This window comes from Zasmidium cellare (genome assembly GCF_010093935.1).
Source record: "Zasmidium cellare ATCC 36951 unplaced genomic scaffold M409scaffold_12, whole genome shotgun sequence".
In the NCBI taxonomy this organism is placed as follows: domain Eukaryota; kingdom Fungi; phylum Ascomycota; class Dothideomycetes; order Mycosphaerellales; family Mycosphaerellaceae; genus Zasmidium; species Zasmidium cellare.
In genome coordinates, this window is record NW_022986956.1 from 380511 (window position 1) to 399574 (window position 19064).

Below are 19064 nucleotides of genomic sequence, written 5' to 3' on the forward strand. Positions count from 1 at the left end.
AAGACACAATAGTCAATCCAGCCGAGTAGACGTCATGGCTAGGAACCGTAAGACGGCCACTTCGGTCAACTCGAGCACGGTGTCGTCGGCACTGTCCTCACGATATCCGTCACGAGCATCTTCACCTGAGCCTCCAAGACGGCCCTTTCGTTTCTTCGACCTGCCGTCAGAGCTTAGGTTGAGGATCTACGAGGAGTTGCTATGGGCAAACAGGCCGGTAGATTTGGGTGAGCTCACGTCAAGGCCCAATACCTGACCACAGCTGACACCATACAGACCCAGACAACTTCCGTATGATCCTGCCCCGCCTGGCACTCTTCCTCGTCTCCCGCCGAATGCACGAAGAAGCATACCGCGTCTTCTTCGCCCAGACCATCCGCCTCTTCCCGCAAACCAACCGCTTCTACCACACCAAGAAGCCTCTCCTCCAACGCCTACCGATACACTACCGCAACGTCATCAACACCATGGACCTTGTGTTTGGTCCTGGCTGGACGAAGCCACCACGCTGCCAGAACATCAAGCCAGATCTTGGCTTGCTAGACTGCACCAACCTGCGCACGTTGAAGATCTTCGTCACAATCGATCCGAGTGAGCCAGTCTTTAATGGTTTCCGCGGAGAAGGAGCTACGGAAGATACGTACAAGTGGTTCTGCGTGGACCTGTTGAGGGGCATCTTGGAGCAAGTGCCCAGTTTGGAAACCATTGAAATCGATGCCAATACTTCGGTGAAGAAGCATGGACCGCTTCTGTCTGCACTGCGCAGAACGGTCGAAGCTGGGAAGAAGAGACTGATCTGGGGACCTCGTAAACAGCTAGACACGGATGAGGAGGAGCCTGAGATCGTTGCCCTAGATGGTGCAATGGCATCTATGGCTATCTCGAACGAGGCTCCGCTGGCTGTCACTGTTCAGGCCTAGAGTCAGATCGATGACACGATGATGCGAGTCTCAGTCGATCTGGGGCAACGGCGTACCTACAACACGATCGACTTTATTAGGACTCTGTCTGAGATTCACTCGGTCGTATAACGGGAACGGACCTTCTTCAACAAGCACGATTGCAAGACTGGGCTGAAGAGAATGCGACGTCTCACAACCTAACATCGTTCGTAAAAGCAAAGCAACGACCTGATGTAGTTTGCGTAAGCGCTGAGAACACAACTTCTATCAACAAACCCAAGGTAGCCTTCCGCTCTTCCTCGATCCAGCGGCTCACTTCATGAGATGTGTGATGGGCATTTCTGTAAGTTGTGCTATTCATCTCTCTATTCTCGATCAAAATGGCCCGAAATCCTTTTGCGTGCTCCATCTCGCAGCCTACCGACAACCTTGATGGCACCCATCTGCAACCTCACTTCATCAACTCCTACCTCCTACTTTACTCTCGAGCCTTTTAACTCCCCAGCCGCTGCTTCTCAACATTCCCCTCATTCACCAAACAAATCCTATACCTCGGCACGCCCTTCTCAAAATCCACCACGGCCTTATTCGCCTCCCGCATCGGATACCGCATAATCCAAGGCTTAATCCCCTTCTCCGCCGCCAGTTGCAACATCTCCTCAATCTCCCCGGGACTCCCAATCATACTCCCGCCAATCTTCACCCCCTTGGAAATAAAGTGAAAAGCCGACATCTCAGGGAGTTTATCCTCCGGTGCGCCGACCTGGATGAACGTCCCCTTCGTGCGGAGCAGGGAGAGATACCGACTCAGCGGCATCTTGGGCGAGGAGACGGTACAAATAATCAGATCGAGGCTGCGCGCGTGCGTCTTGTGCCAATTCTTCTCCTCCTCCGTCGCGATGTACGCATCCGCGCCCATAGCCAGCACATCCTGCTTTTTATCCCCCCGCCGCGAAATCCCCACCACGCGATCCGCGCCCAGCGCCTTCGCGAACAAGATCCCGAAATGCCCCAGTCCGCCCACGCCTATGATCCCGACTTTCTTCCCCGGACCACAGCCGTTCTCTCGCAGGGGCGAGTAGACCGTAATCCCCCCGCACAGCATCGGCGCCGCGTCCTCGCTGGCGATCGCCTCGGGGATCTTGAAGACGAAGTGCGACGGGCAGCGGTGGTAGTCTGCGTACCCGCCGTAGGACTGGGAGCCGTCCGGGTATTTGTCCGCGAAGGTGTTGACGCTGCGGACGCAGTGGTTCTCCAAGCCTGAAGCGCAGTCTTCGCAGTCTGGGCGCAGGCAGGAGGAGTTTTGGGCGCCGACGCCGACGCGGTCGCCTACTTTGAGGCCTTTTGTGGCTTTGGAGCCGACGCGGGTGGCTTTGCCTACGATCTCATGTCCCACACACACCGCTGTAGCATTGTCAGCTCTCCAATCCCATCAAACCTCCCATGAGCATGGTATGCATTCAGCAAAAACTCACGATATGGAGTCGGCCCCCACCCACTCCTTAACGTATGGATATCACTGCCACAGATCCCACAATGCGTAATCTCAATCTCGACGTCGGTTTCTTGCCAGGTCTTTGGGTTGGGGAATTGTTGCCAGACCATGTTGCCTTCGGCGGCGGATTTGTCGAGGCCGAGCCAGCCTTGAAATTTGGGGGAGGGGGTGGGAGGAGGCATCGTGGGTTGTTTGTATTGTTTTTCCTTCTGTCTTTGAGGGGAGTTGTGATGGAGGGGAAGTGGAATGGAGAGTGTCAAGAGGCGGTGATAGGAGGGGAGTGGAGAGGATATATATGTATCTCCGCGAAAGATTCAGACTTCTTATGTGAGTAAAATAACCGCAAGCAAAGTATCCATAGGTAAAATAAAATAAAAGACAGCTCTCCGCCTCCACGCCTCCTCCCTCTTCCTCTTTTTGACTTTACCGAGAACCCCCCAGTCCATCTCGCGAGCTTCGAGTCTGTCCCGCAATTCACAGTCTGTCCCGCAATTCGCGGCCGAATTCCTTTTTGGTTTCGAGGCTGGGTGCAAGTGTGATGTGTCTCATGATGATGTGGGTGTTTGATATTTGATTTTGGAAGACTGACTATACCATAGTTGACTGCAACTGCTTGGGCGAGGATGCTTGGTGGAAGATTATGGGTGATGAAGTGACATCCACTCTCGTGAGATCCGCGGTAAAGTGAAGCTCTCGCTGGGACGGAGCTCGGGCCGGGATGTGTGAAGCCGTGGCCATGATGGGAAGAGAAGCAAGACAGAAGGTCAAACATGTAGGGAGGATACATTGACTAAGAGTTCAATCTTCGCTACGCTATACTGAAAAGCCATACAAAATGGGTATCAAACAAACCAGAAGCTCGAACGAGAAAGTAAAGAAAACCACAACAAAACGTCCTTCTCAACCCTTCGTCTCCAAACCCCCCTTCACACTCCCCACATACGGATACGCAAACGCCCTGTTCAACGCGGACGTCGCACTCGGCGTCTTTGCCTTCTCCTTGCTCTTCATATTCTCCTCCACGACCTTCACCATCGACTTCCTCGTCGCCTTCACATCGATCGCCTTCATCTGCAGCGTCGCATCGATTTTCTGCGATACCAGCGTCTCCATCAATTTCGTGATGAGATGCTGCATGAAGATGCAGACGTAGACGCCGGAGTCTTTGTCGCTCGTTACTTCCGGCGTATCTGGGACGTCGAGGAATGTCGGCTTCGTGTCCAGGTGCTCGGAGATGCGGTGGGTGACTTTCGATGCCAGCTTGAGGTTCCGGCCGCGGAAGGGGTCGTAGTGGCAGGCGAGCTTGTCGATAGGCGAGACGAGGAGGAGAGACCAATGATTGGAGGGCGATCTTAGTGGAACGAAGACGTGCATGGTGGTGGTGAGGTCTGGCAAAGCCGCCTTGAGAGCCGCCGGATCGGAAGAGTCTTGAAGGAGCTGGGATCGTAAGGGTCGCAAGAGGGTGAATTTGGGATTCCCTTTGATCATGGTATGTTCGAGGTGCTCCTGCCAGAAGTCGACGGCGTTGTCGGTGAGCGTCTCGCCCTTGATAGCGTCGTAGTCTTTGCGGGACAGGCGGACGTTGTTGTAGCTGAACGATGGATGGGTGCTGGCAGTGTTCTCACTACTGGAGCTGTTCGTCCGGAAGATCTTCATGAGACTGGAGCTCTTCCTGCGATGAGGAGCATCTGAACTGCTGCGGTCCAGTGTGGTTGCCATGGGTGGGCGAGGTGGTGCTGCTGCAGTTGCCTGACTGTAGATTGAGGGTGTATAAGGACGGCCGCTCGAAATGCTGTCTCGATCAGCAGGGTGAAGCAGCTGTGGTGAGCTCTGTCCTTGAGAGGAGACAAAGATCTTCTCTTCCGCACTCGGTAGGCTCGATGGCGGAGTGGGTGGAGCTTGACCATGAATGAACGAGCTGTCGCCCGGCAGCTCGGACACAATAGTCGGCCGTTGGGGTCGTAGTGGCTGAGGCATCAGACCCTGGGGTGTCTGCGATTGAGTATTATTTTGCGCATTCTCATTGACAGAGGGCACCTGTGGTCGATAAGGTATATCAGAAGGCGACCTGGGATATGCAGGCCGATCTTGAAATGGCTGCTGCTGCGTAGGGACCATCTGATCGCTGATACTCCTTGGCTGACCGAAAGCCGGTCTCAGATAGTTGCTGTCGCTTGGCGAGAGATTCGCGAGAGGCTTTCTCACGACTTCAGGGCTGGCAGGCGGGCTGATCGACGACATCGTCCCCGTACCTCCAAAGTCACTAGCGACAGAGCTGATCTGCACACTGAAATCGCTAACAGGTCGTGGACGTCGTCGTTCTGGGACTTGCGGCGGCGGACCAGCGACCTCATCCATGGTGACCTTGAGCGACTTGTCCATGGACGCTGCAGGTGATACGACTGGTGCAACTGGGTAAGGCTCTTCAATCCGTGGAGGCACATCAGGCAGAACCAAGTCGGCATACTGCTTGATACAAGTCTCTCGAACACCTTCCGGAATCATGACGATGAAGAACTCCGCCCGAAGGTTGTTATCCTGAAGCTGCAAGATGCGTGCCATCAAGGCCAGCGACTCGTAGCTCTGGTGGTGGTTCTTGCCCAGCACTCTTCGACGACCGCGAAGAGCATATTCGCAGTATCGATAAGCTTTCTCGAGGCTCGCAAGCTTGATGTATGTCTGGGCCAGGAGGTGAGCCGTCTCGCTGACTTGAAGACGCTGCTGCTCGTTGAGAATGGCGTTCTTGGGAGCATTGTCGAGCACGCTCAGAAGAGCAGCTTCAGCATCCAGCGGTCCGTTAACGTGAAAAGCACACACTCCAAGCATGCGTCGTAGCTCCCAGGTATCACACGACGCTTGCTGCTTGGTGCTCAACCCCTTGATCATCGTCAACGCTTCAGCCAGATAAGCCGCGGCACCAGGGTAATCGTTCTGGCCGAATGCTTCCTTGCCCTTCCCCAGAGCTTGCTGTGCTGCTTCGACAAAGAAATCGTCGTCCGAGTCGGCCTCGTCCTCATCCAGTATTGAGCCCGAAGTAGTGATCCTAGGATGCGTGGTGTCGCTGTCACTCCCTCTCAAGGTCAGGCCATCCGGCATACGTCCCGCACGGCTGTCTTCGCTGGAAATGACCGAGTTGAGCTCCGTGCCGGCCATGGAAGAGCGGGAAGTGACGTTGTCGATGGCATCAATGTCTTCTATCCATTGACGGATCTTCCGCTTCTTGTCGTACTCGCCGTCCCCGGAAACATTGCTGACCACGCTGTCGACTTTCGAATGGCCTGGCGACGGCGCAGGCACAGGAACGGACTCCATGAGAAGCTGACAGTTGGAGAGAGACGTCGCGAAGAATGACGGCCTGTATCTACGCTAGTCTCGCTCGCTGATTGTGGTCGATCTTGGCCCGAGATGATGCCTGTCGCAGCGACCTGGGTGGAAGATTGGAGTGCCGGGGAGGAGGAAGCGGGATTTTCATGTTTGGGAGGCACAAAGGCTGAGAGGCCGGAGGATTCGAGATGGTGTGCTGCGGTGTGATGTTCAGGCTGCGAAAGGGTCTCGCCAGGCGTAGATGCGTCTCATGCTTCCCTCGCTGCAGATAGCTGAGCTCTTGGCCGGTAGCTGACTGGCTGGCAGGGGCACGTGGTGATTCGCCTTAACCCATGTTCGGATCTTCGCCGTGGCCGAGCAGCCGGAAATCAACTATTCTCCGACCGATTGTTCGAAGACTGTATACGTATCTCTCGCCTCGAAAGTGGCCAGCATCGCGGGGACCATTGGACAGCGTTCAGATGGTATGTTACCGTTGCTGCTTGATGCTGTGTGTGCCGGGGCGTAGAAGGGAGTAAGAAGCTTTTGCCTTCCTCGAAGCTTTTGAATCCTTCTCGGCTGAGCTCGGTGGATGATACATCACGTGCGGTGATACATCAACATCGAATCCAAAGATGTACGTTACTGTTTAACGCTTCACGCTCTTCTGTCGTACACTTACCTGTTGTGGCTGTCGAAGCAATGGAACAACAAAAACATCGACAAGCTCCACAAGATTTTCGAGCCCCGAAACATTGACGTTCTCCGTACATCTACGGCGTACCATACCAAAACTCCCCAACAAACTCTCCCTTCTCCCCCATCCTAAACAACCATCCTCATCTTCAACTTATCCCCCTCCACAATCTCCCCCTCCCTCTGCACCAGCTCCTCCACATCCCACGTCGCATCCACATACCTTCCACTCAACCACTGCCTTCGCTCCTTACACAACCAGACCAAAAAACTCCCACACAAATCCTGACTATCATTCGAGAAATCCTTCATGCGCGGCGGGAGGTACTCCTTCGGCCCATCGCTCCACACCGCACCAGGGTGTACCGCATAGCAACAAAGCCCCTGATCGGCGTACGACTCGTCCACGCGCTGCGAGAGGCGGTTCGTGGCCAGGCAGGAAATGGAGTAGCCCAGCGGCCCGGAGACGTGCCCGCCGACGGAGGAGATGTTGGCGATGGCGCGGAGTTTGTCGGGGGCGCCGGAGAGGAGGTACGGCATGAGGTGCTTGGTCATGTAGAAGCGGCCGACGTAGCAGGTCTGCGTCATGGCTTCGATGTTGGGGCAGTTGATGTCGGCGACTTTTTCGAAGGCGGTCCCGTCGACGAGGAGGAAGCCGGCGTTGTTGACGAGGAGGTTTAATTTCCCATCGTGCTCGGTCTCGATGAGGGAGGCGATGGCCGTGGCGTGGGCTTCGTCGCCGTTGTCGCCGTAGAAGGTGGAGATTTTGAGCGAGGAGGGGTGCGGGGAGACGCGGCGGCATTCGTCTTCGGTTTTGGCGCAGGAGCCTTGTGTGCGTGCGGTGAGGATCAGGCCTGTGGCGCCTGCTTGGGCGAAGCATTTGGCGATGCCGGAGCCGATGCCGCGGCTGGAGCCTGTGACGATGGCGACGAAGGGTTTGGGGAGGGTGACTTTGGTTGGGTCGAGGATCGGTGGGACTTGGGAGTTGGTCTTTTTGGTGAAGGTGGTGCCGGCCCAGCTGGGGAGGGATTTGATGAAGTCGGACATGGTGGTGGATTGGAAAGTAGTGTTGATGTTGAAGGTTGTTGTTCTGGGTCTGTGTGTGTGTGTTTGATGGTTCTCTCAGCTGTTGAAGCGATCGATAGCAGTCTTATATCGTTCTCCCAAGGCGGTCTTTAGACGGAGAGGCCAAGGGACCCTCATGGACATAAGTAGGCCAGTCTATCGACCCGTGACGAAGGGTTCACAAGTTGTGCTTCTTTGTACGCAGGTGAAATAACAGGCTAGTCCGAAAAAGGCAAACTGATTGCAGCCAACAAGGTTCGATTATATCCCGCAATAGGCTGGGCGAGCGCACGCCTAGCCTCGCATATAGACGACGCCGCATCACTGCAGCAATGGCAGGCGTTCCCGGAAGTAGTATCGCATTCGCACTGGAAAGGTTGGTAGTTGTCTCTTCGGGTCGAGGCCAAGCCTGTTCGTTCAGTGACTGCCCTCTTTGTCGATTGTCGTGGCGTCAAGGTGTACAGCTGGTGTTGACGCCAATGCATTTGGGAGGCGTCGTACAAGTGCCGCTGGGAGAGCGTATTGCGAGTAGTCGGGCGAAGGCCAAGAATATCCAGGCGGTGCTTCCCAGTGAAAGCTCCTCTTCTCAGCTGTCGGCCCTTTCGTGCGAGCCATAGCCTCGTGTTGGCGTACAAAAGCAAGTCGTAAAAGCCCAGCACCTGAGCTTTTCAAATGAACCAACTCACAACGTCGAACATCCATCCCTCAGCGGCCGCACTCGACCCGCATCATCAAACACAAGTCTTCCATCCGACATCTCATCCTCACCACCTGGCCCAACGACAGGCACAAGTCCATACCTGACCTTACGATCGCCCATCTCCTCAGCCAGACATCTCGCCGATGAATTCGGAGCAGCTTCCTTCAGTAGGGGAGCATGAAAGGCCTTCGCGAGTTCCAGCGGGCTGAGACTTGTGTTTCGCCCAAGGGTCCAGTACTTCCAGTACGTGATCGTCACCAAAGCGACACATACGACTTGCATGGCTGAAGCGCCCCAGAAGTAGCCCCAGCGTGTGTGGAAGACTGGCTGAGCATCTACCCGTGTACCGTCGAGCTCATATCTCGAAGCAAGACCTGGATCAATGAGCTCCGCCAAAATCTTTTCATCGACATCCCTCGCCGCAAGCACACCTGCGCGAAACATAAGCTCATTAAGCCCCGCCAAGACCTCATCCCACGGATCGCGGAGCACAGGCGCGTTGATGATACGAGGATTTTCATCGCCTATATTAGAGTAAAAGAATTCCGGATTCTCTATCAGGCTCTGCTCAAAGGGGCCTGGGCTATTGAGCCAGGTGGCGTTGCTCCAGATCTTGATCAGGACGTCGCTGTGGTATCGCATATCTGCCAGAGTCGCGATGCCGCCGAGCGTGGAGTTGATGTATTCGAGGGGGCCGCTTTCTGCACGGGCTGTGTTGTTGGCCAGCGACAGGATGGTTGGGTTTAAAGCGTTCGTTTCCACGGTGCTGTTACCGTGGAGGGTGACTTGGTACTCTCCGATCGCTGGCTCCAAGGTGCACCTCCTTTGGGTGAAATTGCCTGCTCCGGTATTTCGCACCTCTGGACTTATTATGCCGATGTCGACGAAGATGCTCTCTCTCTCGCCGGCGGCAGCGGACACAGTAGTCGATAGCGAGAGGATCGGACACCAATGGCCAGTGCTATCGGTGAGCAGCTCACATACGGCAGGATAGGCATCCTCATCACCATTTGCCGCAGCTATTGCCGCAAAATCCACGAATCCAGTGGATGTGACATCGCAACCTTTAAAAGAAAAAGCAGGTGCTCGCACGGTAGCGACACAAGTACCAGGGCAGCCTTTGAACGGAGAAGGGATCGGAGCTTGCGCCACCCAGTCCTCCCAGACGGGTGCGAAATTTGCATTGATGGCGGTTGAGAGAAAATCATTCTGGACATCCAGCTTTGCGGCAAGACCAGTGAAATTCGTCGGTACTTGAGGAGCAAGCATAGCGTGCAACTTTAGCGGCATCTCAAGGGACCGCTGAACCGTGGTTGTGGCACTTTGGAGCAAGATGCCGTCCACGAGGATGACCATGGCGCACATAGAGGTGGCTGTGAGGATGCTGAAATGCTTTGAAAACAGGCCGCTCACTATGTTAGTGCTAGCCTCCCAGTCGTAATGGAGCTTACGCAGAGTGGTGCCTTGGATGGCTCTGACCTTTCTCGCAACATCAGTACACGTGTATAACTAGCAGACGAGGGATTGTGCAGCAACTTACCCACCATGTGATGATCGCACCTTCCGCCGCGGCAAATGCCAGCGCTTTGTTGCCAATGCCTGTGAAGATGGACAGGTAGACGCTGGGCTGGACTGTCCAGCTCTCTACTGCTTTACCGTTAGAGAGCGAGAGGACGACGGCTGCCGCTGGAATGCTGAGGAGCACAAACACTAAGGCACAGATCCCAAGGAGAGGTCCTCCACGCAAGAAAGATGTCTGCCAGGTTGCTGAATTCCCTCCAAGGTATCGATGGAAGAGGGAAAGGCCGTGTTGTGCAGGACGACCTTCGTCACTGCAATAGGTCACCGTTTCCTTTGTTGTTTTGACAGTGTCTTGCGACCTTGGATCGTGCTTGCTTCGCGCATTACCATTCGAGCTGGCCAAAAGTAAATTCTCCGCATGGGATACTGTCGGCTCAAGCGACGAGATCGAGTTTCCATCTCCCTTGGCGCTTCGAGTGACTTCGTTGCGACCAGAGGATGAGCCATGAATTTGAGTGTGGGCACAATGGTTGCCAGTGATAGGAACATCGTCTAGTGCAGTGCAATCAGCCTCTTTGGGTAGGTGCGGGTTGTCCTCGGGCTCGATGAGCGACAGCTCTCCATCCGATGGCTGCATCAGTAGTGGAGCTCCCATAGCACCCAAGATTCCCATCGGTCTATAGCCTCGAAAGTTGCAAACGTATCCAATTTCCAGGAAAATATGGATGTATCGTGTATCCAGGGCATGATCCAGTCGTAGTACGGCTGCTGAGCAAAGCAATGCCATGTGCAACAGCGGACTCCGCATATCAGCTGGCACAGTATCGCGCGTTGGCTGCATAACAAGTGTAACCGCACTGCAAATCTGGGCAGAATGGGGCGCTGCAACTTGGCTTGGCGTGTATCAAGAGGCACCTCAGCGGGACACGGAATTTGCACGGCTCGAAGCCCGCGAAGTTGGCCAAGAAGAAGAGCCAGGAGGGTCATCACTACACCCAGACGAGTCAGCCTCAAGAATTTCCACCTGCCAGTCGCAAATCATCGTACCTACCCCCACCCCTCAGCGTGCTCATCTTAGTACACCACCACTGCCGCTCGCTCCTCTTCCACTTGAACATGGTGACAGCCTGCCGATCGACACCGAGAGGATATCCAGTAACAGACGTAAAGACCAGAACATTCGCCCAACCATGCCTCATATCAAGTTCGGTCGAAACCTCCTGAACGGTGACGTGGTATTGCGGGTGTTGTTCGGCTACCCAGCGTTGGAGACGCATGTAGTCCTTGAACGAGGAGGCGATCTCGCGGTTGTTGAGCTCGACGGTGAATCTGGGGGCGATCCAGGTGGCGAGAGAGTCTGAGTCGCGGATGGAAATGGTCTCTGTGCGCTCTGATGGGGCGACGCTGTCGTTTGACACTTGTCTGGATAGATCGGGAGGTGACGAGGATGGCGACGACTCTGACGATGGGGTGGTTCTGAGGGAATTCCAGTCCCGCTCGTTGATGAGCGTCCACAGATTTTGGCACAGGCCTTTAAGGAGCTCGATGTCTGTCGAGTTCTTCTTTGAGTCTGAGCGGTCGAAGGTGGGTCGAGTTGCTTCTGGGTTTTCTGGGCTTTCTTGGCTCTCGGCAGAGTTGATGGTCACCAGCGCCGGGGATTTGGGAAAGGTCGGAAGCATGTCGATGGCGGTGGGTACTGACGAAGAGCCATCTTTCCGAATTCCAAGAAGGTGGCAAATACCTTTCAACATAAGCGGGCACGCACGAAATTGCTCGCTTTCGTTTCAGAAGGTTCAGAAGGATGGTGTGACAGTCTGGAGTCGCTTAGTGGTGATTGATGATACAGCCGCATCGATGAGATCGATACAACTAGATGCCACTTGCCCTGAGGCCGCGGGTGTGTGCCGAGACTGAAGAAGGATGCCGAGAGGGAGTGCTGTGTATGGGAAGGAGGTAGCAAGAATCTCCTTCCGTTTCGGGACAATCTCGTCCGACAGGTGCTGCATATGCATCTTGCATTCGTAGGGTGTTGAGACCGGCCTAAAAGGTAGGTCTCGCGCAATGCTTCATAATTCAGCCTGCTTGCTAATGGTAGCGCAAGGCTGCTCAGTCTGTTGGCCTCACTGCAAACCGTTCGAAATGACCCTCTGCCACTGGAGGAGGGTCTAGATTCGACGGTGTTTTGCTTGGGCAAATTGCTGCGGTACCGAGCGCTTTCGTTGGGAGCTCGACAGTATGGAGATCGAGAACCTTCAGTAGGAGATCATGCCTCATATAGCAGTCGCTTAATCATTGCTTAGTGTTAGAGCCTCTGACTTACATGACTCGCCGGTTAGTAAGGATATAGTGGATCCTTCACGCGATCCTTTCGCGTGGCTACTGCAAGTAGCCGACATGCTTTTGTTCCATTACTTCAGCTTCGACAGCGTAGTAATGAAGCAAGGCCTGATGACAGACCAACTGACCGAGCTCGGCGCCTGCATCGGCACTCGAACTCGGGACTGATTCGCTCTTGCGCAAGGCGTCAAATTTGCCGCGGTACTGAAGACACCGCGCTATCACTACCTCGCAGGGTGCGTGGTTCCGTGCATGGCATTCCAGGTACTTCTGCAGATCTTGCTAGGCAGCCAATTGGTAATTTTGCCACTCAGAGGCACAGTTGCCTCAGGTCGCTTGTTGGCGAATGAATCGTGATCTTCACGCGTGGTAAGGAGCCCCCGCACACCATTTTACCCGTGTATCCAAACCGGATGGTTGCATTGACTTTTTCTGGAAGCATGTTAGAAGCTGTGTGCATTGCATCAAGACGCACTTCAGTCCGATCTGCACGTGTTGTCAGCAGCAGCGCTATTAGTGAGCCCGTGAAGGCACTGATATCAGGTGCTGCCTCGATGGCTGTGAGATGTGCTCTCGCATGGGATCAGAGATGGCAGATTTCGAACGAATTCGGGGAATTAAGATTCCAAGATGTGCTCTGCCTCTTCGGTGACCCCGTTGAAGGATTGCTGGTAAGGCCTCGTCACGGAACATGGCCGCACGCACAATCCTCTGGCGATCGCGGTATGAGGCAGCCAGTGTGGGAGGCAGTCGACGGTCGTGGACCGAGATGTCTCTTGCACATGGTTGCATGTCTATGCCCACGATCGAGGCTTGGACACGAGCTGATCGAGTCGACAGGATGGGACATGGCCTGGGCGGGTATGGCTCGGCCGGGCAGACCATGACAGTGTCGAGTTCACGTAACATATGATGATCTCGGACAACTGCTGGCAGCGAGGGCGAGGTATTGCAACATGTGATGGCCTCGGCGATATGCTTGCAGCGCCTTCGAGTGCTTGGTATGCAGGTCTTCTTTCCTGCGTTGTCGCATTTCTAAGCCCGGGTGACGAGTCGTCCTGGTGGAGGCGGAAGAGTGTGGCATTTGCAGCTGGAATGTTACGTTTCTTGTGTTGCCATCACCAGATTGCGGTCGTATGGCGAGAAGTTGGATGTCGCGGGCTGTGAAGCAGGTGCAGATGCTCGCGGAGATTGCGATTTAAGCATTGGGAAGGTGCTGAGCGAGCAACCACCTCTGCGCAGGCTGCGGTAGGCGCAGTCGGGCCCGACATTCACCTCACTTCACCTCGTCCCAACTCTTCCCTCTTTCCCTTGCCCACCTATTCACTCCATCGCACTAGAAGCCCTTCAAGTCAACCTGGTGAAAGGACGCCTTGGATCTGAGCCTTGCTAAAAAGTTGCAGCCCTCCGAGTTGCAATCATCGATGTTGCAATGATCAAGATCGCCATACTCGAAGTTGAGACGCTGGATTTTCCATATACGTAGGCGTAGGCCGCAATCAACGTGCAGCACCTGCGCAATGGGCGTCTTCGGTCCTTGTTTTCCAGAAAGCATGTAGCTGGAAGTGGTCGGTCCACGGGTCCATTTGCCGTTTATCCTTCGTCGTTAGCTGATCGAGAGCCGTGGTCTCTGCGATTTTGACCAAGACCAAGTTCATGTCTGCAACTCGACTCGGCCAGAGAATGTGCGCATGGTGGAAATAGATATCCCACTTTGAACAGCATCTCGCGGTACGGCCCTGCCCTCACTCTTGTTATGTCCCTTGCATCGCTATGCGGCGATTCGCTGCCACCACGCCGTCAGAGTGGTTCCATACTTGCGTGCTTGCGTGTACCATCTTCTGCTCCTTCACCGCCCTACCGTCCCAAGAATCGCAGCACGCAGATGGGTCGACGTGATGCAGTCGAGCAGCTGACATCCATCACTCGCCACACACGCCGCATCCCACCCACACCGGCGCGACGCCCATCACCACCCGCTGCACTGCTCTCCACGCAGTCTGCCACAGCAGCGCCCTATAGGAGGAGTCCAGGCCCAACCAATCCGAGCAAAGTCGACCGTTTTATGCGGCTTCACGCAAGACGACGTCATCCGCCAGCGCACCAACCGTGGTGAGATCCAAAACGGCCAGAGTGAAGAGGCGTCGAGTGAGAGCCGATTTGGGCGACAAGTGAAGCGGCTCGTGTCGTCGAGTCTGCCGATCGTTGTCCAACTGTCCAAGTGTTCCAGAAGGCCGATTCCTACAAAATCTTATGCGCCCTCGACTGCACCCTCTGCGCTTCATCTCCAAAATCACCACCGCGGACAGACAGCACGACTCAGTCGACTGCAGCAGCACGCTTACCAGTCGCCCGCCTGACGACTGCGAAAGGACTCGAATCTCAGACACGCCGGAGAAAACGTGAGGCCATCAGATCCATCTCCCGACAAGCTGCGCCCTGGCGTCAAACGCTTCCACTCTTTGACACAGCTCACTCCCGCGAAGAATATCGACAGAAACAGCAATCAGAGCCAGATATCCCATAGCCGCGAGCGTTGCCTTGTTCGCCATCAGGTTGCACAGCAGCAGGCCAGTCCCCGTCATACCACCGCCAACCACGCCATCGAGCAGGCATCCCAAGCAATACTCCGAGTACGAGCAGAAGAGGCTCTCTGCAACACCTCGCTTGCTGCCCAATCTGGTGCCGTGCATCACACGTTGGGCTGTGCCAGAACTGCAGGCCTCACGTCATCTCACCGGCCACACTCCAATCTCTTCCCCCGGCTTCCTCCGCCGTCCCCGCCACCTTGCTAGGTCAAGGTGGCAGAGCTGAGCCCGTCGCATGGAGGCCATCGTCGAAACCTCCCTCGAAGCCACCAACTACCTCGTCGACAAACACTTTGACAAAGGCTGGGACAAGTATCAGAAATACGTCAACGGGAAGAAAGTCGAAGAGGAGGTCAAGCCTTATCGTCGCCCCCGCACTACTCGCCCATCCGACACCGCCGCCGACTACAGCGACTCGTCACCTTCCTCGACGTCTAACAACCGTCTCGGACAGAGGACGCCCGCTGCCTCCCGTGGTGTGCATTCATCTGCCGACTTCAGTGGCGGTGCCCCTCTGACCGGTGCTGTACCTCCCGCGGTCGCTGGTGCCACCCTCGGTGCGACTACCTTTGCTGCAGCATATCCATCATCAGCAGCCCGGCGAACGCATCGCAACCAGCTACCCTCACCCGAGCGCGATATAGATAGAGAGTACCGACGAGACAGCATCAGAAGTCTGCATCAAGAGAGCGAAGTCAGCGACAGAGTCCTGCGAGAATACGAGCGAGAAGTCGACGACCCAAGTCGCAGACCCGAATCCGTTCTCCCCGACCGAGATCTGAAAAAGACATCCATCAAACGAGACAGTGTCATGACGTCAGGATACAACGACAACTACACCCAAGGCGGGTACGCTGCTGAGCGTCCTCGCTCGCAGCCACCGCGCAGCAGATATTATGATGACGATGACAGCGACTATGACGAGCGCTCTGGTCGCCGATATGCGAAAGGCTCTGGCCGTGGATATGAAGATGACCGCGACTACGATCGTGTGTACGAGGAGACGGAGCGGTACAGGGGCCCTGTAAGTGCAGGACCACTGGTTGTTCGTCAACATCCCGATATGTCCTGTTGTCACTTTCGCTAATCAGTCTTCTAGCCCGCCAACCGCCCATGGGATGGAAGCCGCCGAGAGAGCTACCGATCTGGATATGACGAACCATACGGTGCTGGTACTGTAGCTCAATACCGTCGCTCAGATGGTGCGCTCGACCGCCGCGAGGAATCGTATGTCAGCCGCAGGTCCAAGTCCCGAGGCCGTGACCGAGATAGGTCGTACTCGCGCTCCCGCTCCAGGAGCCGATCTGAGGACCGCGACCGTGGTGGCATCAAAGACAAGCTCGAAAACACCTTCGACGTCAGTGGTCGTGGACTTGGTGTCGGTATTGCCGGTGCAGTTATTGGCGGACTGGCAGGCCGAGAATTCGGCGGCAAGGCGCACCGCCAGCGCGATGTCATGCTGGGAGCACTCGTCGGCGGTCTTGGAGCCAACATTGCCGAAAACAAGTGGCGTGAGTGGAAGGGCCACAAAGAAGAGAGACTGGAGCGTGAGGAGTATGAAGCCTACGGAGGGAGGGACATTGGCCGAAGCAGGAGCAATGTGAGATGATGAGCATGGAAAGTGCATTCACGACAAACCCAAGCAATTAACGAGTTGACGAAGCGATGGAAGGGCAAGCGTAGAGCTGGATATAATGCGGCGTTTCCAGAAAGTGGATGTTTCTTCTCATGGCATTGAATGCGAAGTTATGGTTCTCGTGTAGATGATTTCGACAGAAAAAATGCTTCTAGTGCAAATGACGTCTATCATATATTCACACTGTGCTTGCGCGTATAGGAGAAGGTGTGATGTGGTGTGGTCGTTCAAGGAATGTACTCTTTGCGAGCCAAGCGCCAACGCCAACTCCAGATCGACAACGCCGAGCGCTGAGCTTCATGTGACAAGTCGAACCTAGGCTTCTGCCAACACACCCACACCAACCTTACATTCCTTACATCCTTCACTTCGAAACCTACCGCCTCCTACAGCGCAACATTCCCAATCTAACCCTTCGATATCCCGTCCAACGACACCCACCCCACATCCGACCAACCACCATCTCACAGCATAGGAGACAGCAACACAACCACAACCTCGGCGGTCCCCCCAACCGCCACCACCATGCCACCCCCCAGCGGACAAGAACCGCTGCTCCACCGCCCAGAATCCCAAAACTCCGGCGAGACTGCCGCCGGCGGCATCGAGGAGGAAGACGCCCTGCTCACGGGCCAGCGCACAGGGAAACAACCCCCGGCGACCGCGGATAAGACTAGGCGATGGCGGGAGATAGGACTGTTCGTGTGGGCGCTGGTCGCGACGGCGGTGGTGGTGGTTTTGGCCGTGGTGTGGCAGCATAATCAACAGACTGGCGGCGGCACTGGGGGTCATGAAGGAGGTGGGAGTGGTAGTGGAGGTGATGGAGGGAAAGGGAAGGGGGGTAGTGGGAAGAAGAATTTGATCTTTATGGTTTCGGATGGGATGGGGCCTACGAGTTTGACGCTCACGAGGAGTTGGAGGCAGTACACGGAGCAGTTGGCGTGGGATAACACGCTCGTGCTGGATGATTATTTGATTGGGCAGAGTCGGACGCGGTCGACGAGTTCGTTGATTACGGATTCGGCCGCGGGGGCGACGGCGTTTTCTTGTGGGGAGAAGAGTTATAATGGTGCCATCTCGGTGACGCCGGACTTTGAGCCTTGCGGGAGTGTGATGGAGGCGGCGAAGAGGAAGGGGTATACGACGGGGTTGGTGGTGACGACGAGGATCACGGATGCGACGCCGGCGGTTTTTGCGAGTCATGTGAGGAAGAGGGAGATGGAGGATGAGATTGCGCTGCAGATGGTTGGGGAGACGCATCCGCTGGGGAGGATGGTGGATCTTATGATGGGTGGAGGGAGGTGTCATTTTTTGAAGAATGACACCGAGGGGAGTTGTAGGGGCGATGGCACGGATGCTGCGAAGATCGCGAGGGATAAGCATGGTTTCCAGCTGGTCAGCGAGAGGAAGGAGTTTGACAAGCTGGGCGCGAGCAGTGAACTACCACTGTTGGCGCTCTTCCCTATGGGAGACTTTCCCTACGAAATCGACAGACGATACCAAAACGACATCTACCCCTCCCTCGCAGAAATGACCAAAACCACCCTCAGGATGCTCGCCGCAGCAACAAAAGACACCGAAAAAGGCTTCTTCGTCATGATCGAAGGCTCCCGCATCGACCACGCCGGCCACGCCAACGACCCCGCCGCCCAAGTCCACGAAGTGCTAGCCTACGACCACGCCATGCAGGAAGTCCTCGACTTCATCGACCACAGCGACGTCCCCACCCTCATGGTCAGCACCTCGGACCACGAAACCGGCGGCCTCGCCACCGCGCGGCAGCTCCACGATGCCTACCCAGAATACGTCTGGTACCCCGGCGTGCTGGCCAACACCTCGCACTCCGCCTCGTACCTCTCCCGCGAGTACCACGAGCACCTACACTCCGAGAGCGAGAACCTCAACGCCTATCTGAAGAGCCTCCTGAAAGACTCCCTCGGCATCCACGACCCCAGCCTCGACGAAATCGAATCCCTCGTCACGAAACCCGAGCGCGCCGCGTACACCTTCGCCGACATGGTCTCCCGGCGCGCGCAGACGGGGTGGTCCACGCACGGCCACTCCGGCGCGGACGTGAACATCTACTCCTCCGACGCTGAAACCGCCTCCGCGCTCGTCGGCAACCACGAAAACACAGACGTTGGCGGCTTCCTAAGGGAGTATCTCGGCCTCGGGAACGAAGTCGAGAAAGTCACGGCGGAGCTGAAGAAGTTCACCGCCGCTTCTTCTTCGCAGGACGCCGAGGGGAAGGGCGGGTGGTTGGGTCCGGTGCCGGAGGAGGATGAAAGGTTGGATGGCCAGGATCATTTGGACCATTATGCGGGGGATCATAAGACGAGGAAGAGCAGGAGGACGGCGGCGCATGTGCACGAGGAGGAGAAGAGGTGTGCGGTTTGTGGGGTTTAGGAGAGTCGTGTGTGGGAGTGGATGAAGTTTCTGGTCTGGGTTTTGTGGTAGTGGGTTTCGGAGTTGTGAGCAGGAGCTACACTGTGCTGACCTGAGAAGGTATGTGCGTGGCGATTGGCGTGGTTGGAATTGGCGTTTATGGGTGATTGATGGGATACATCAGCATGGGATACCCCCTTTTCTTTCCTTCCCTTTTGATTGACAGTCCGTATCTACCTAAGAATACACACCAGCCAGTCGGTGGTAATAAATTACCTCCCATTCCCCTTCCCCGTCACATCATATCATAAAAGCAACGATCCAAACTAGCCCTCCGTCCCCCTTTCCAAGACGATTGCATCTCCGCCCAGGTACGTAGAAAGAAAACGATCTCGCACGTCTTTCAGTCTCGTCATTCTCGTGAGGAGAGTTCAGG

General features: G+C 55.7%; 7 protein-coding genes across 7 annotated transcripts; 3 read left to right on the forward strand and 4 right to left on the reverse strand.

Annotated features, from left to right (window-relative positions):
• Positions 1-34: 34 nt before the first annotated feature.
• M409DRAFT_53168 (uncharacterized protein) lies at positions 35-920 on the forward strand (the record flags this gene model as incomplete). The annotated part of the gene is made up of 2 exons (XM_033812293.1): positions 35-227; positions 277-920. The coding sequence occupies 2 exons, from the start codon at positions 35-37 to the stop codon at positions 918-920; spliced, it is 837 nt and encodes a 278-aa protein (XP_033669392.1).
• Positions 921-1395: 475 nt separating this feature from the next.
• Positions 1396-2579, reverse strand: M409DRAFT_65453 (uncharacterized protein; the record flags this gene model as incomplete). Its single annotated transcript, XM_033816518.1, has 2 exons — positions 1396-2306; positions 2378-2579. 2 exons carry the CDS (start codon positions 2577-2579, stop codon positions 1396-1398), a joined length of 1113 nt encoding a protein of 370 aa, XP_033669393.1.
• Positions 2580-3297: 718 nt separating this feature from the next.
• On the reverse strand, positions 3298-4116 carry M409DRAFT_65454 (uncharacterized protein; the record flags this gene model as incomplete). Its single annotated transcript, XM_033816519.1, has 1 exon — positions 3298-4116. The coding sequence occupies one exon, from the start codon at positions 4114-4116 to the stop codon at positions 3298-3300; it is 819 nt and encodes a 272-aa protein (XP_033669394.1).
• A 2409-nt stretch (positions 4117-6525) lies between these two features.
• M409DRAFT_21255 (uncharacterized protein) lies at positions 6526-7443 on the reverse strand (the record flags this gene model as incomplete). The annotated part of the gene is made up of 1 exon (XM_033805773.1): positions 6526-7443. The coding sequence occupies one exon, from the start codon at positions 7441-7443 to the stop codon at positions 6526-6528; it is 918 nt and encodes a 305-aa protein (XP_033669395.1).
• A 700-nt stretch (positions 7444-8143) lies between these two features.
• On the reverse strand, positions 8144-11361 carry M409DRAFT_21256 (uncharacterized protein; the record flags this gene model as incomplete). The annotated part of the gene is made up of 3 exons (XM_033805774.1): positions 8144-9640; positions 9702-9808; positions 10734-11361. The coding sequence occupies 3 exons, from the start codon at positions 11359-11361 to the stop codon at positions 8144-8146; spliced, it is 2232 nt and encodes a 743-aa protein (XP_033669396.1).
• Positions 11362-14842: 3481 nt separating this feature from the next.
• On the forward strand, positions 14843-16216 carry M409DRAFT_21257 (uncharacterized protein; the record flags this gene model as incomplete). Its single annotated transcript, XM_033805775.1, has 2 exons — positions 14843-15631; positions 15707-16216. The coding sequence occupies 2 exons, from the start codon at positions 14843-14845 to the stop codon at positions 16214-16216; spliced, it is 1299 nt and encodes a 432-aa protein (XP_033669397.1).
• A 552-nt stretch (positions 16217-16768) lies between these two features.
• M409DRAFT_65455 (uncharacterized protein) lies at positions 16769-18649 on the forward strand (the record flags this gene model as incomplete). The annotated part of the gene is made up of 1 exon (XM_033816520.1): positions 16769-18649. One exon carries the CDS (start codon positions 16769-16771, stop codon positions 18647-18649), a length of 1881 nt encoding a protein of 626 aa, XP_033669398.1.
• Positions 18650-19064: the final 415 nt, after the last annotated feature.